Below are 18576 nucleotides of genomic sequence, written 5' to 3'. Positions count from 1 at the left end.
GCATGAGCCTCAAATCTCACTAGATGAGGAAAGCAAGTCCTAGGAAAGAGAGTAAGGACTGCAAATCATAAAGGTCCTGTATCTGTGGCATATACACCTTATTCTGAAAGCTATAGCAAAGCCCTCTCTCTCCAACTTCAGGTATAAGAGTCAACATTAGGAATATTAGTTTATCAATTCATAATCCCCCTAGATTTCCCTTAATACTATACTGGTTGTCAAAACTGTCTTTTGCAAAACTCTTTAGGTGCACTGAATTTCAAACTGTTGCTTCAACAGCAAGAGTGTGGAAGGAATCAAACTTCCATATGGGAGGAAATGAAAGATGCAAGAAAAAACAGCTAAATGTGGTAAGCCTTCACACAGAGAGGCCTTTCTTCTGTAGAAAGCTGTAGGCGTTACCCACACTTGCACATTAATACAAGTTTGCAAGACTCTCTACTTCCCTGCCTCTCCTCCCACCAAAAAGAAATAGTAATCACTTCAGTATGGGTAGAACATCAGGCTGCAGCTCTTAACTCAAACATCTGAATGATAAAACCATACTGGAAAAAGAAGGAATAAAATGCTTCTCCTGTGACACAGATCTTACCTTATCGTTTCTATCACTGTATTTTGTAGTTTTCAATTTTTTCCAACAGCTGATATGAAACTCCACTTTACACTGCTGACAGCAAGCAATACGTATAAAGCCCTAAAATTAGGAATTTAGCATTAGGAATTTAGAAAATACTATTAGAAAATAGTACACAATTTAAAAGATACGTTAGAACTGTGTTTTCCAAATAGCCCTCTAATATGAAAGAGGGTAGAAAATACGCAAACAAGAAGTTTTATTTCCCAAACTCTTTCAAACCAAAATTTACCTTAAAGTCTGGGTCTGTAAAAAATATTTGGATTTTGGAGTGGCCATAGCATTGCTGGTAACGACAAACTGCATCTGGTTTTGGAGGGAATTTGCATTCCTCAAGACACTTCTTCAATATTAACTACAAAATACAAAATGATGCAAGACAAATTACACACAAACCAAGAAAAGATCCAACACCTACTTATAAGCTTTTAAGAAATTCTGGAGTAAAAGAGACATTGTTTTTTCACCAGTAGACAACTAATACCAAGAAAACAACTCTTTTCTAATGAAAGTTACAGAATCTTGCCTTTTTATGCCAAAATATTCAAAAACCTGTTTGAACCACTGCCAGCTAAGTATGTATAGCTTCCTCGCATGGAGTTTTATCAGACTAAAGTTGTACATGCTTAACAACTCTAAGCAAATAATGATAGAGAAAGGTCTCTATTACCAAAAATGATGGGCCAGATCATTTGGACACCACAACTAGAACAGTGTTTCTGTTCATTCCTGACACTTTCCAGAATTTCAGGAGTGTCTCATCTGGGTTACTGTACCAAGTACATACACAAAGACAGTTCAGATCTAGCCCTGCACTAGAGCTTGTAAATTCTCCCAGAATAAAAAGTATGAAGTAAAGACATCAGAATGGCTTTATGTAAAGACATCCCAAATCTCACAGGACTGACACTTAGCCCAGATGAATAAATTAGACAAAATTACAGTATTGCAGATAGCTGCACCCCACTCTCCATCAGCCCCAAACTATCCATATATAGGCCAGTGTCTATACAGCGTCAACTTGGGGGTCTAACAGAAATTATTAGGGTAGACACACAATTATGGAAGAGCAGCACTATTGCTTCCACAACAAAACAGACAAAAGACATAGCCATGTTCATACACTGAACAACGTAGCAAGCTCTGCTGTGTCAGACTAGCTCTCTGAAGAGAGCAGCTCATATGCCTTGTCTTTTATGGCATGAGTTTATCTGAAAACTCTTCACAGCTTAACATACTATAATTGAGTCACTATTAAAGAAAAAACAAAACAAAACAAAGAGAAAAGAAAACTGTTCAGCGTGAAAAAGAGTAACGTGTAACGTCAGAACCACAAGTTAGAATTTTCAAGTCAAACGAGGAATTTTATCATAAAACTCCCACTGCATTTCCCCAAAACTATACAGTTAAATTCCCCTGTTTGGTTTTAATTATAGCATCACTATTGTTATTTTCAACTTCACATTCTCACTTACTCCAATTTTTATTCAGATCTCTCTACCGTTATATTGTACATTGTGTTCACATCTATTTGAAGTTTATTGACACGCAACTAAAAAATTAACTCATAATGAGTGACTTGTAAGAGCAGATTGGAACTATGTTATTACATAAATATATCTAAACGTAAACACTTACACAGACACCTTGCGTTGCAACTGGGTTGCTTCCCAGCACACACATGCACGCACACTCCATCCCCACAAAGACCAGGCGCTGGGATTAAGAACACTCTAGACAGCGAGCAACACCACTTGTAGCAGCTGTTCCACACTGAAAACTCCCTTTTACTCCTCTTTCACCTTCTTTAGCCTTGGTAAAGGGTGTGTGTGGTGGGGGAACCTAAGGATTCACTTGGCAGTGATCTTGGCAAAATACACTAAATTTTTAACACACACGGGAAGGCTCTGTTTAAGGGAACAGCATTTGTTAATGTACCTGTAAATTCTCTGTTCGTGTCTCTTCAATGACCTTAGATGTTGTGGGCCACGTTAATACTCCAGGTACAATCTTATGATTAACCATTGTTTGTGATTTTATAAACTGATCCAGCGCTTCTGCAAATCTAAAGTTTAAAACAGATACAAGATGTTCAGAATATATATCAATAACTCTTCTACATGGCATGTAATACTTCCATGATTCATTTTCTGATCCAAGAAAAAAAGCTGTAAGAGTATATAGAAAGGAAGAGCATCTGGCTCATTAAGTCATCTTGATAAGAACTATTCAGTATAGTAAAAACAACAAATAATAAGGGAAGGGATAAATGTAACACAGACATACAAATCTAACCAGCAGGCAAAAACGGAGACAGTAGTGAAGATCAGAACTTTTCAGCCACTGATTGATGGGCCATTAAGAAAACTACCCAGGCGCAGCCTTGAAGAAGATCAATCTGAACTTTGTAACCAAAAAGAAGGGGGGAAACATAATTACCATCAGTATTATGGAAAATTTGAGAGGGCTTTGGGGACTATGTAAAACTTATTATGGGTCAAAGGGAAGGGTCAAAGATGGAAAAAGGAAAGGTGCAAGATGAACCAGGGAGGAATAAGTGAGGGAGAAAGAGGAGACAGGGATAATGGGGCTGATGACATTCAAGCAAGCTAGTGGTCAGTACGCTTGTCTGACTAAGCCCCACACCTGTTCACCACGATCTATCTTCTTTTTAAATCCTTTGCTTAATTTATTTTTTCGTGTGTAATCTCACTCTCTATTCTCATGTGTAAATGCTGCAAGGTCTAAGTGCAAGTGACAGGAGAAAAGGTCACAGGTCTCAGGGCCTGTAGGTCTAAGCACTAACAACTGGTATGCAAGAGACATCCAGGTGGCCAGCAACAGGGGAAGGGACTACAAACCAAAGGGCTTATATGCCTGAGTGTTAGTAGCTGGAGGGACCACAGGTCATAGAGCTTATAGGAGCCAACAACTGGAAGGATTGTACATTTATATATTTGTGTATTGAAAGGTCTACGTGCCAGCAATTCAAAGAGAGATCATGATTCACAGACCCTGTGAGTATGTGTCAGCAGCTGGAGAGGCCAGGGTGCTATGTGCAAGTGTGAGAGGCTTAAATAGCAGCAACTGGAAAAACCTGGGAGTGTTTATTTTCCCCCAGTAAATTTAATCCTGTGTGCGTGTGTGATCCACTAGCAAACTTCAAAGTGGACCAGCCAGTGAGCAGGACGAGACCTGAACCTGGAAAGACTTGAGGTATGAGCTGGTGGCTCGGAAAGAGGCCCAGCGTCTAGGCATGGATACTAGGCAGACTGTGCTGGTATTCAAGGGATCCATGAATGTGCTTGTCAATCTGGAAAGTGAGAGCATGCATATCTTCAATAGTGAACTTCAATCCTGATCAGTCAGAGAGAAGGAACAGGACCCTGCTATGTGTACTTATGTTTGACATTAATTCTGGTAGTGCTATAGGTGAGTGCCACTCTGTGGTAGTCTGTGTGGCCAGCTGCGTGAAGTGTCCTGCATGCGCATATGTGCCATCCCTCTCTGGGACATGTGCTCAGCCTTGCTACTGGCCAAAATTACAAAACAGGAACAACAGCCACATCAATCAGACTGGGGCAGAGAGAGCTCCTGGGCCTTAGAGCACACCCAGCTAGACTGCAGCAGCCAGGAAGGAGGAATCCCCGTGTCTTAAGAGTTTGCTGGATTCAGTGGCTTCCTTAACAGTAACAAATTTAAAGTTGTAACAAGTCAGTCTGATATATGAATTCGGTGCTTAATAAAGAATAATTAAAAAACATACCCATGACCTCTCGAATATAATTCTGCATCAAATATTGAAGTTTTATATTATACTAACCTGTTTTGTCTGAGGTACACTCTTCCAATTCCATAGTATGCCAAACAATCAAATCTTTCTTCCTGGTACTGTTCTATTATTTTGTTAAATTGGTCTTCAGCCTTTGTTAATTCCTTTAAAATAATTTTAAGGAAAAATATGTGACATTTATGCAGAAGATTTTCATTTTTCTTCTCTTTTTCCCTCCAGCAAATCAGTAAATTCAGTATGCCCTATTCTATGAACAGTAAAGTCCTATGAACAGTAAAGTGCAATTAAGAAATAATGTGTTCATATACAATGGTTCTCTTTTCTTTAAAGGAAACTTATTCTGTAAACATAGGTTCCCCAAAATAATGAAATGAAATGATTGAGCTTGTTGCGCTACAGAAGCCTGGACATTTTTGAACATGTTGTCATATACTGAATATTTTTAAACAATACAGAGAAAAAAAAAGTATTCAGTGCTAGTGTTTTCCACAACCAAAAGCACTTTTTTTTTGAATAAAAACATAAAATTTTGAATAAAGATAATACAGTTGTTTAATGCCATACCTCAGGCTGTCCTATTCCAAGAAGAGCAGTAGCATGTCCATAGATGATTACAACATAATTAATAACACGAAGATTCAGTTGCTGCAAACAGAGTCATATTATAGCATGGCATGCACAGAAACACTATGCCAGTAACTAGAACATTACTATCTAGCATGAATTGAAGATCTTCACTACAATAGAGATAAGAAAGTATTATATCACCCTATTTATCAAAGCCTCTAAACAGATCAGTGTTACAACTTGCACAAAAAGTGAAGGTTAACAAATCTGATCTTTTCTGATGGCCTTATGGTCCTTTGGCCACCCCATATATTTCAAAGTAACACATTCTGAAATTTCTGCTTTTAGAAATGCTTTTATTGGGCCTTAGTATGTTGACTTCATAACATAGTGCATCTCTGCTAGACTAAAATACTCCATTTCTCAAGTTTATGTTCAGAAGTGAGCAGATTCTACTTAAAAAAAAAAGCACCCTCATGCAGATATGCACATATACATAGTCAGACAGAGCTAAAACTACAATACAGTATTTGTAGGAAATCTACAATAACAAACAAATTAGTGGCCTAGATGTAGGCACACAAAAATTCAGTGTTTTCTATCAAGGAGTCAAGACTATTCAGGGGAAGGGAAAGACTGAAACACAGTACTGAAAGCCTAAAGCTCAATTGCCCCTAATAAATAGCTTATTCTCCTTAATTTACCTTTAATTCTGAAGGATTTAGAATGCTCAACAATTGTGAAAAGGCCTGTTCAGCGCTGCGACACTTCTGGTCCATCAAGGCTGTATAACCATCACGAACAAGAGATTTCAACTTTTCTGGCAACATAGTTAAATCTACCTAAAATATTTAAGAAAGTGGTTAAGTCTAAAAAGCAAGCACTCCTTTCTCTTTCAAATGAAAGAAGTTGTTTACTTAAACATTTATCCATTAAACAACTGTCAAAATTCTCTATTTTCTACAGTTTTATTATAATCCCACTTTTCTAAGTATGGTTGAATAGCAACAGTCACTGTAAGCAGACCTCTTGAGACCCCAATCTTTTCTTAAAGCAGCAAGTCAGATAAACACTTCTTAAAAAATGTCAGATTCACATTCTAACAGTTTATATTTTCCACAGACTTACTGCAGTCAATCTCTTAAAATCTAGTTTTTGTTCTAAATCTCCACCTCCTTCTTTTCAAGCAAGTCTCATAAGTTTAGTCCAAACATCATCATATTACCTCTCCTATCTTAAAACAAACAAACAAAAAAAAAACTTAGTTTTTGTCACTTTCTACATGCCAACTTGTGTAAAATTTTTTTTAAAATCTGAAAGTTATTTCGTCCTGTCTACACTTTCTCTCCATCTACATTTATAATTAATGCTCAAATGTATCAGAATTCATTAAGCTGTCATCCTTTCACTACAGGTGTTTCTTGAAATTAGCAGAACGTTCCACCGGTGAGGGTAGTTCCAGGCAGGCAGTTTCCGAATTAAAAACTTTTTTCCCTTGATTTGTTAAAACACTAAAATAAAGTTGGTTTTGGGAAGCAGATCATTGTGCTAGGGTAGAAGCACTTAAGCTGTTTAAGAGGCTCCCCCATCATTTATTTCTGCAGTCAGAAGCAAAACCAAACAAGAACAAAATGTCAACCTGTGCCACCACCACCCTTCTTTAAATTTTAATACCTTAACATCTGAGCTTATTTTTTCACTGGGATTCTAAAGACAGGATTGTGGGTAAGGAAGAAAGTAAGCGGGAAGTTTCTAGAAGAATGGGACATATGAACTTTTCAATTGTCTGATTTTTCTAATGTTGTACTTAACTGTATTCCTATGAGCTGAATTAGGATTTCGATATACTAAATTTAATGCATGTCTAGAACACTAGAAAATAGCAACAGATGCCCTTTTAGTGTCAAATCACATAAATGTTCTATTTTAACAGAATCAGTATTTTAAGTTTTTAAAATGGAAAAAACTCTAATGCAAAATGCTATGACGTATACTGTAGTCAAGGCCTTTACACAGATAATACATTTTTGAGCGTCCCAACATTCAACTAGCAACAGAATAAAATTAGTATGCAAAGTAACATGGATGCCACTGTGTAAAACAGAATTTTTGTGCCACAGCTATATAAAAGATATTGCATTTAATGGCATACCTACAACAGCTTAACTTACCCTAACCCAGTCATCACTATAACCTAGTCAGAATTACTTTACTACACTCTAGCTATTTTTGTATTTTCAGTTTCTTTCTGTACTTTCTTGAGCATTTATGAATCATATTTTGTTTTCATGCTGTGGTCTGGTCATAGAGGACAAAGCATTACAGAAGACGACATCTATGATCCTATCAAAGTTATGCTTATTAACAGAAGTGGCAAGGACAACAGAAACTACAAGTAGGTACAGAAAAGACCAAAATGCAGAAATAAATTTATGACACAATAATTAAGACTTACTTTTTGATTTTTCAGAACAAAACTAGTAATATAAGGTAACACTGTCAGAGCACAAAGTTATAGAACAGGAGAACAATAAGATAATGTGCTAATACAGCTGATTCAGCTGACTAAAAATACTACTTTTGACATTACTGCTGCATTAATCTTATTTTTATAAGGATTCCTAGGAAGCAAGAAGTTTGAGTGAAGGCAGAATACACGTCTTCTCTTGAATCTGGTTTTGTCTTATGAGGTAATAAAAAAAAGAATAGTAAATTCTGGTATCTGCTTCTCCAAATTAAAAAAGTGCAAAGAACTTTTTAAATTACATACAGCCTTATGAATTCATTCCAGAGCTTCAGGATACTCATTAATTGTTGCTGATGAGAATTAAGATGGAGAATTTTCAACTTGCCCATTTTATTGGGTTCTAAGCAGCCATTCAACAAAATGTTCTGTGATTATTTCCAAACATATGGATCAAAGGAAGACACGTTTAGAGGAAACTCTGGAAAGGGAACTATACATCCCTGAATGATTCCCAATCATCTTTTATAGTTTTGTCTTACAAATTGGGATACAAGAGAGCTACATTACTCATTCACACCTCTAACTAAATGTTATTCTGTGACTACATAGGAAATCAGTGAAACAAAATTCAGTAAGAGTTCTTAGGGAAAAGGAAGGTGACTTCATTGTACAAAACTGCTAAGTTGATTTTACTTATCCATATTCACACATTTGCTTACATACAAAAATAAATGTTCAAGTGGTCTAGACAGGATGACTTTGGTGTGACACAGGATGCTGGCTATTGAGTTCACAGCATCTCTGGGGTCTATTTTGACTGGCAATGATAAATGAATTTTGGACTTGCCCCACACACCGTTAGCAGTGGGTGCTGTTTTGGATCTTTTTCCTCTTTACTTTATCTTGCTACTGATAAGTCTTTGACTAAATTCCTTAATTTCTCTGTTCTAGTTTTCCTTTTCTGAGTATTTCGTGGCTTCAGTTTTGCTCTCCACATTCTTGACATCTTTAAGTCAGTTTTTCTCGCCTCTTCATTTGAATGAAACCACACACACAATACCCTGTGGCAACTGACACTTACCTCCCTTTTTAGTATCGCTGTCATTTTCGCTTGTGTTCATACATATGCATTTTCATTCATATTTCATTCAAAATAAACTTAATGTCTATGTAACAATTTCTGCAACTAAACCACCTCTGCATAGGAACAATTTTTTTTTTTGAATGGAAAACAGTTTGATCTGAGATCAACTAATGGCCTGAGTTAGCTATGCAGTGTTAACACATAGTTTATGGTTATTAAACAAGCAGATGCATAAAATCCTAATCACCTCAATATAAAGCACATAGATTCAATATATAATTAGTGAGGTTGTAATTATATATGCATTAAGAAGTAATTCTGGAGAAAATTAATGAAATCTCATAGACTTCCTGAAGTCCAATAAAAGTGATCTTGCTCTATTTCTCCATGATCACTACAATAGATTTTCTTTCCCCTAGGCAGATCTTTAATTTCACAAAGCTTTTCGGCACACACCATCATTGAAATCGCTATCCTTTCTGTCAAATTTAGATTTTCTTTTTTTTTTTTTGGAGGAAGGGGCAGAGAGAGTGAGAGAGAGGGAAAGAGGAAAAGAAGAAACGCAAAGAGAACTACAAGCAAGGAGACAATGGAATCACATAAGCTTTGTTTCCTGACAAAAACCAGGACAAATATGAAGTGGTAGGTTTTAGTGCTATTGTTCAAGATAAGGATGAGATTAAGGCCCAAGCTAAGGTCTTACACTAACCAATTCCCACAGTTACCTGTTGCATAGTACAAAAGAGTTTATCGTGGATGGTTTTAGACTCTATCTTCAAATCAAGGTGATCTCTACAAATAAAAGGACAATGGTATCATAAACTTGTAGATGTACTTTATACGTAATCTAATTTTCAAGAAATAGAGAAATATCTGTGCTTATCATCACACAAAATTCACCTGTATGCTAAAAACTATCAAGGTAGCATCTTTTCACCATAGCGATAACCACCATTGTAAAACCTTCAAGAATTATGAAACGGTTCAACCTTTTGGCCTGGGAATCACTACAGCTTCAGGGGAATTGAGGTCCTCTCTATCTTTGTCTACCCTCTGCACCTCATTCTGAGCTGATTCGCTCTTACTGAGGAGTGTGATGGCTGACTAGAGAACTTTGGTGTACAGACTTCCCTATACCAATGGCAGCAGTGCAAGATGGCAGTTTTCAGCTGCTTTGAAAAGGATTTGTTCATATACTGAATTCTAACGATTCTTTCTCACCAACGAAAGTGAAAGGAGAAACAAAGCTGTGGCAACCCAGTTAATTGACACTAATAACCTCTCTTGTGACAAAGTTTCATTTCCTAGCTACAGTAGCATTCAGAAAAGATTATGAAAAAACAAAAAAGAACTAAACTGCAATAAATAAATATTTAAAAAGGCTAGTTTTTGTGGTCATGTACAAATTAGGACTGGAGACAATTGGGTTCAGCTCCCAGGCTTCCTATAGGCTTAGCCTCTTCTACGCAAGAAATCTACACTTTTTTAAAAAATCTCACTTAATAGAAACTTGCATCAGCTTCCCTATTTCAGTGTGAACAGCTTATTTTGCTCTGTCCCACATTTGTTTTTAATCATCCTAAACACAACTGAAAAACACTAACTGAAAAAGCATACAAGTAACAAAGTATAGTCAGAGCTTAATTGGTCTAATTCCACAATCCTGATTAAAACACTGGAAGCTTCCACCTCTGCATGGCCTTAAGCAATATATCATCATTTGCCTCAGTTCCTTACAAAAAAAGCCAGTTAAGGAAGGAAGAACTATATACTGCTATTTAACAGATCAGAAATTCTTTGGCAAAGGCTATCATATACAAATGTAGCACCTTCCTCAACCTTGTTCAGATCACGCTGGCCCTAGTATCACATGAAATTCTTCTTGCATTAAACTTTTAAAAAAATTTTATGACTGATGGGAATATGCATTTTTAGTTAAAATTCACAGTACTTTTTATCTTAACTAATTTAATATTGGCCCAAACCAGGAAATGTACACATGTGTACAAGTCAAAACTTAAGTCCCACAAAAGAACTAAAGGACTTTAACTAAAAGCTCATTTTCAGTATTAATTCGAGACCAACACGGTTCAAACTCCTTTTTTTTTATTTTTAGTAAAGTATCAAAATTTAAAAACATTTTGTTTGGTATATGGAGTAGAACAAGTACAGAGAGGCCTTGAACATAAGATAGAGCTAGAATTATGCTGTGGTGTAAGTCTCAATCTAACAATTAGAACAAGGTTCACATTATTTTTTGTTGCAAAGTTTTCACATTTACTGTTATGGCTATAATAGTGCAGATTGCTTTTGGGTAACATTTTTTTAAAGAGGTATTATTAATAGTATGCTTTTGTTTACTAAAATTCAATTGACCTTTGGAAAACATTTAGTTTTTAAATAATAATTCAGTCTCTTCATGAAAATTGAGTATTATGAAATCTAACCAACTATATTCAATTTAATCAGCTATTTTAACATGAACAATATCCTGAGGAGAATATAAACAATGTGAATGTATACTAGAGTATGTTAGATTTTAAATAAAAAGTGCTTATCAATTTTCAGTTACACTTCATTCAGACCAATTTCCCCGACTTCCTCTTTCACAATTTAAAAAAGGTTGCTTCATCCACAAGAATAACTCTTGCATCCTGCCAACAATTCTTCCAACTGCTTTAACAACTTCAGTGGAAATAGAGCCTACAGTAAAAAATAAGATACACTCGTCCTATTCTCATACTCTTGCTATTTGTTACTGGCTACTGTCAGAAAGAACTACTAGGTTGAAGAAAAAGAATAGTTCCTGTATTACAGAGGTGAAAATCATTAAGTTATTACTAATGTAAACTGCTTAACAAAGACTAAATTCTACTATCTACTTTTCCTACAGAGCCTCTTCTCTTCCAAAGGGAATCTGAATTTCCAACTTTGATTATGTAGCTTGTCATCCTAGCAGGAAAAAAAAAAACTTCAGTATACAGGCACCATAGCCTTGGTGGCATTTGCAGAGAGGTCCATCTTCTCACTAGCATTACTATTCCAACTTAAGATCCGCAGTAATATAGGCGCATTTCAATAATGCATTTGGCTAAACCCTGAGAAGCATTCCCAGAAGAACTTGCTTAATGCACATTGCATACCAGACACATACCAGAAATCTTTATTTGTTCATATTCTCTTTCCTGTCTTGTACCTTAAGGTTTTTAGGTAGTCTGGGAGATATCTTGGAAAAATACGATGTGTCTATCAATTGATATTCACTATTAATACTGCTACTACTTTTCCACTTTCGATAGTTCACAAAATGAGGAATCGAATTTTAAAAAGTAGCAAACTCTTATTATTTGTATATAGATTTTAAGAAAAAAAAACTTTCTGTGCATATTTATAGAAGTGCTGGTCATCTTAGAAATGTTAGAGAGACTACTAAAACAAAACAAAAAATAAAAAACTTAAAGAAAGCACATTTAGTAATGAGATCACCTAATCCAAAAATTAACTGCTCAGATCCCACCAACAATGGAAGCGGAGAAGATGAAACGCCACCATGGCGGTGAAATTAGTTTCTCATTTTGTGCCTGGTTTTGCCAGGCCTACAGGCAAGAGAAAGAACAGGCTTCCATACCAGGATCTCCTACATTCCTCACCTCTTAAAGTTAGAAAATAGAGCACTGATTCTCCCATCCCCCAAAACATCCTCATGCTGCATCACCTACCTAAACACCTTCCCTTCCATACTGGGACCCTACTGCTACAACCTCCCTTTGCTGCTACTGATACCATCCCACAAGATCACAACTCTGTGCTGTTTCCACCTGTACTCATTAACTTTCCTTGCTCCAGAATTTTGAGCTGGAAAGCACAGGCCTCAGATGGGTTAGGTTTTTGTTAGCAAAGTTCAAAAAGTGCAGCTGGCAGCAGCCATAAATACCCACCAACTGCTCAGATAAATGTCCACACACAGGCAAACACCACTAGTTTTGTCATAAATGCTAATATTTAGGCACTCATCTTGCAACTCAGTAGAATGTCATCACATGGACTGCTAGGAGCCGCTGCTGTGTAACACTTAACGAGGCTCCCAAACAGGGGAAAACTACAACTTAAGTGTTAAGATTAAATCTTAAAATTAAATATTACAGAATAACAAATAACAAATTACTACTAATAACCACATATAATAAATATTAAAACATTTCTAATGACAAATAATATTTGATATTTAGAAAAAATTAGTCTGGGCTTTATTCTTCTATAGCTTATCTTCTTTTCTTTGACTCTACTGAAATCATCATCTTTCATTTAAAAATAAACATTACTGCTTTAGGAGTAGATCCACCTAACTCAATATAATGGACTTCTACACCAGATTTAAGAGGTGAAATTAGCCCTTAACTATAAAGAACCTCCTAACCTCTTTAAAAAATAACTAATAAAGAGCAAATAGATGAAGCACTTTGAATATGAATGCACTTATTTCATTGTTTCAGTGATAACTGTCATCCACTCAATTGTATAAATACTAGAAGACAAAGCTGCAGTAGCACTAAGTGCTACATAAAGCAACTCAAAATAATAAAACAAATGTCTTACCTCGTCTTTTCAGAGTCACTGGTTTTGTTCTTTAACTTTCCTTTGTTTTGGTGACTCAGATCTGTAATAGGAAAAAAAAAAAAAAAAAATCAAACGAAATGACTATTACCAAAAAAAGAAAAAAAAAGGAAAGAAGAGACATGAACTCAAAATCCACATTTTATTTTATAAATAATATACCCTAAATATTTACAATACCCAAAACTAAAACAACTTGAAGTTTTTCAAAAAGCCACCTTCTTATGAATGTTACTTTGTGAATTTGATACTATTTAATGAAATCCTATCAAGGGGGATATACCTAAAAGAAAAAAAAAAAAAAAGGAAAGAAATTCTATAATGATACGATCTGACTTTACAATATTGTAACAGCACTTTAAATGGACAAGCAGAACAAATCAGAATGTGTTAGAAACTATAGTTGATATTTTAAACTATTAGTTGGTATCCAGATATTTTTAAAGGGAATACCTAATCAATATGAACGTTAAGCCTTTACAACCAACTTTGAATAAATAAACTCTAAAGAGCTTGCTGCTTCAAAAATACATTGCTAAAGGAGTCAAGTTCAACCCATACTAATCTTAAAATTGCCAACGTATGGGTTAGGTCAAGATAAATGTTCCTGATTATAAAACACAAATGTTCAATAAAGTGGAAGTATTGGGCCACAAAGACAAGAATCTATCATTCGATATCAATTCACCTCTAATTCTGAAAGCTAATGTCAAAGACTTAACAAACTCTACTAATATGTTTTAGTTTTTCAGGTATCTAGTATTGTAGTTGATGAGTTACAGGACTCTGAAAACTGAGTAAACACATTAGCAATGAAGAACAAGAAAACATGTTTTAACAACTATTTTGTTATTGGTCAAAACAAGAAAGATCCACCATTAACAACAAAACAATCTCTCAACTGTTTTCTGTGTAACTAAAACATAAGGTTAGGCATCTGAATGGGTATATGTGCACTCATGATGAAGTCAAAGTTCCTAATTTTCACGAATTTCAAATCAGACCTTTACAAGATGTTAAAGACTAAACAGCATCGTTGACAATATCCACTTCTAGTAACCACATAGCTACACAACCAAGGGAAAAAAATCGTATTTCTTGACTGGTAAGGCAGAAGCTGAAAATGTTTAGTTACAAAACTGCTGAGGATTACAGGCTGCAAGATTTCCTTGCGTATTCTCCTAACATATGGGGGAGGGAAGATTTTTGGCTAGTTAAACCTACTTGTAAATCAATCTCTTCTGCCTCAGCTACCTCACCTAAGCAGAGAGATAATCTCCAGCTATAATCTTTTAGAACCAGTTTAGGAGATAGCAGTGACTTCTTGGCACTGGACACCATCACAGAGACCATACCCATTCCAGCACTCGAGTTTAGGTTATTCAAATATTGGAACCCAATAATAAAGTATAACAACTTAATAAATCAGCAGTATTTAACAGTTCACTTAAGCTTAATCTAATCTTCCACGAAATTTAATTAAAAAACAAAAGTTACAAATTTATACGTAAAGTTTCAGTAACTATGTTTAAAATGTTCACTCATGATACCTGGGAAAGTATTTTATTTTTATAAGGTTGTATACAAAATCTCAAAAGACTTTAACGGTATAAAAATATAATTGTATCCACTTGAGTAGTGCCACTCAAGTCAGTAGGATGTCTCAAGTCTCAAGGTAAATCATATGCACTTACATCACAATTTTTTTTTCTTTAAAAGATACTGTGACATAATCAAAACAAAATTCAAGTGCATAAAGACTAAATATGCTCAAAATTGTTTTGTGAGCTATTTATTGAAAGTGATACTCAAACACTAGTCTAAATTGTTGAACTGCTGAAGCAGTTCATATATAGTAAAAATTCTGAAGCAACACTAACCATCACCACAAGTTCCTCATAAAAGAAACTTAAATGCAATAAAATAAGAATCTGTTTGAAAGTCAGATCTTTCAAACACATCAATATTTTGCCATAAAGAGCTAGAGAGTCTATTCCCTTTTCTTTTATTAATTAGGTTTCTTTCCCCTCAGGTTCTGGTACACCATTCAAAGCAATCTTAATGAAGATAAAGAAAAAAATGATTTTTTGTATTATATCCTCTACATTCCTAATAGCCTTGAATTAAAAGGCTTTTCAAACATTGATTCAAATCAATACAAGCCTTTCCTCTCTCCACCAAAAGAAAGAATTAATCAGCACTATTTTTTCACTGAATGAATTTCATATTAAAAGACATTCAACAAAAATAACTTAAATGAACAGAAACTATTACTACCACAAAACAGCCAATTCAAGCTTTTTTTTCTTTTTCTTTTTTTTTAAATCTGGAAGTAATACCTTCTTTAAAATAAAGGTAACAAGCAAATCCTTCTGAATCATAGTTAAAATACTTATAAGAGAATATATTAATTCAATAGCAAACATAATTCACTTACCCCACAAACATTTTAAAATACTAGAAGTAGTATTGCTAGAAATTCCCATTAGGAGCAAACAAAGATATTTAACAGAAATATAAACATGCTCAGAAAAATAGTACATGCAAACTACAACTGAAATGAAAAAGAACAGTAACTGTAAGACAAGATACGGTGGCATAAAGTTACTTTACATTAAATCTCCTGCAAGTTACAAGCTCACAAGTGAACAAAGAGAGAAAACTGTTCTTCCCCACCCATGCTAAACTTGTATCAGCTAGTCATTCAGAGCATAGCTCCTCCTTTCAAATCAAAGACAAGTATTCTCCTCCACTTCAGCACTGACATAATGAGTATGGGGGGGGGGGGAAGAGGAAGGAACCACGGGGGGGGGGGGGGGCAGAGAGAGGACCCCACAGAACCAGTAAGTACTCATGTTTTTTAATGATTTCAAGTTCAAGAAAGCATTCCATGTCTCTTTATCTCATCAGCCTGGAAGTGCGTTCATTTCTCTCCCAACTCTCGTTACTCATCTCCCTCCTAAGCACTCAAAAAAATTAGTTATCCTTCTCACTCTAGAAAATATCTGGATTCATTTAGTTCTCACTTGCTCCAGCTACTTCAAATTCCTGACAACTGTGCATCTCATATTTTGCCCCTCCACACCATCTATTTCCTCAAAATATGTTTTTTCTTCCTAAGCCTGACTTCCTCTTTCCAGATCCCTTCCCTGATTTACACATTCTGCATTAAGCTTTTTCAACACTTTTCAATTTCTTCTTTTTTTATAATGCTATCATGTCACATCTTTTCAACAATTTTGTCTCAACTTGTTTCTTTTGCAACCTTTCTGTATTTTACATGTCACAACCACCTCTCAATTCTTCAAACTGTTTACATGTCCAAAGCCTCTAAGAGTAAGATCACTTCTTCCACTGCACGTTCATGTATAACATTGCAATAAACCTTCATAGGCTTCTTAAAATTAAATTCTGAGGTGCTCTGCATTTTGGCACCAGTGCAGCTAAATACTTAAGTATGTTAAGTCCAAAGCACAGTAGTGGGGGGTTCAAGGACTTCAGATTAACTTTTGCGTAGGCAGCACTAGAAGGCCTTGGAGGTCACCTCTTCAGACTACAGCACAAGAACACAGCTGGTTCAGATCCAGGAGGGAATATAAACCATAGACGTTCCATGTAAATATCATAAATAAGAACAATTTCTGAATATCAAGAAAAATCTCTTATGCTTTTTCGGTTGTAGTATGTTTACCAGGTGAAAAATTCAGGAAAAGATTTCATTTTGAAAATGACAACCACTAAAGCTTAAAATGAATACTTTCATCACAGAAAGGTATCTTTGGCACTGCAGGAGTTTGGAGGGATGGGAGGTCTTTCTACGAAAGTTTTTTTTCTCCTCATCGAAAATGTGAACCACCAAATACACCAACTTACACCTCTAACAGTTTGCAGCTAAAGATCCATTCTGTCAAGACTCAAATATTTAAAGCTTCTTTCCTCTCTAGTTGCAGAATTATTTTTCTGGTGATCTATGTGGAACTTTGATTTTAGTACTTGTAAGTGAATTAAGAATACTGAAACTATCCACACACTTCTCTTAAATGAGGCAATCTAATTTTATAGCCTTTAAAATTCTGAATCTATCTTAGACTGAATAGCAACATAAAAAGCTCTTATATTTAATTTGCATTTCTAGCTTGTCACTTAGCATTCTACTTCTAGTTCCACTTTCAATTCCAACTTCATCTAGATGAATTAGGTGTAAATTACAAAAACATGAAGCAAGTAAGAGCTAGAAATACAGAAGAGAAAGTATCTAAGTAACTGCATGTTAACAGGGAAAAGTGTACCCTGATAGTTCAGTTTTGTAAAAAAAGTACACTTCTAGGTATACTAGGTACACTTCTGCTTAATAATGGCAATGGTAAGGGGAGAACTGACTCAGATTTGATAAACAGTAAAAAACTCACCTGGTAGAAGCTCCAAAGACCAACTTTTGATTTCTGCTTTTTCGGTATCGGTTACCTAATAACAAATACATTCATTCGGTTTTACAGACAAAAAACAAATTGAAATTTCTCAAGCTTTATACTCAATACCTTCAAAAACAAAAGTAGTTTTTAAATCTGAAAACTGATTTGCCCATTTCAGTATTATCTGAAAATGCAAGATTAAAATTAAAAAAAGCACATAATGAAAATCATAGAAAATCAGAAAATACCATATATGATGCCCCCAACTAAGAGGTACAAAAATATAGTTAATCAAGAGTTTCAAACCAGCTGATAAATTGGAATCCTCTTTAATGTGACAGTCAAGACCAATGACAAATTAGCACAAATTTTGTAGATTAGCCACTAGGACTACAGCTTGATAGCACACAGCTACTCATCAATGGCTTAAGTCACATCAATCTGTCTTATGTCATGCCAACTAACTGGAGAAACAGAACATTTTTTTTGATTTGGACAAGCTTGTAATACACACTTTCCATAGCACTTCCAGTAGTACAGTGTCAGCACCAGTTCCTACCATTCTACAGTAGCTAGTGATACGTATTATCACTAACTCTAAGAAGGAGGCAGAAAATCTCCCAGGTAACAACAGCATCAGAAACTGAAAAGACTAATAATCGAAATCCTAACCTTTAGTAAAACAAAAGAACTCGTTTAACATTAAATTACTAATATTATCAACTAAACCTCAAGCCCACAAATGTCTTCCACATAATTTGGCATCTCTAGCTATGCAAAGTGCTATCTATATCAAGAGCACTTCATCTACAGCCTCAAGGATCTACTCAGAAGACTAAACAGCAGGATCCAAGACTACATGCATATTTGTACAGCTTCTGCTTCACTTCTGCTCCACCAGTGACATAAGCCACAAGCCCTATCCATTTTCTCCTGCAGTCATGGGACTTTTTCTCATTGCCCCAAGTATAGCACATCTAGTCCACATTGCAGCTTTATTTAGAC

The 18576-nt window shown here is 35.4% G+C and overlaps 1 protein-coding gene across 8 annotated transcripts in view; it reads right to left on the bottom strand.

Annotated features, from left to right (window-relative positions):
* Positions 1-18576, bottom strand: part of TTC3 (tetratricopeptide repeat domain 3) — a 62233-nt gene that overhangs the window by 25320 nt on the left and 18337 nt on the right. For 7 of the 8 annotated variants that reach the window (XM_062598829.1, XM_062598853.1, XM_062598870.1 and 4 more), the window contains exons 15-23: positions 17569-17623; positions 13142-13202; positions 9271-9337; positions 5699-5836; positions 4992-5072; positions 4458-4570; positions 2573-2699; positions 867-989; positions 593-694 (exon numbers count right to left, since the gene is read on the bottom strand). In XM_062598829.1, coding sequence (XP_062454813.1) covers positions 593-694; positions 867-989; positions 2573-2699; positions 4458-4570; positions 4992-5072; positions 5699-5836; positions 9271-9337; positions 13142-13202; positions 17569-17623 — 867 coding nt within the window. The remainder of the gene's footprint in view (positions 1-592; positions 695-866; positions 990-2572; positions 2700-4457; positions 4571-4991; positions 5073-5698; positions 5837-9270; positions 9338-13141; positions 13203-17568; positions 17624-18576) is intronic. The other variant, XM_062598861.1, reaches the window with a different exon arrangement.

This window comes from Rhea pennata, chromosome 1 (assembly GCF_028389875.1).
Source record: "Rhea pennata isolate bPtePen1 chromosome 1, bPtePen1.pri, whole genome shotgun sequence".
Taxonomy (NCBI): domain Eukaryota; kingdom Metazoa; phylum Chordata; class Aves; order Rheiformes; family Rheidae; genus Rhea; species Rhea pennata.
Note: the sequence above shows the minus strand (reverse complement) of the source record. Positions and strands in the feature narration are given on the sequence as shown.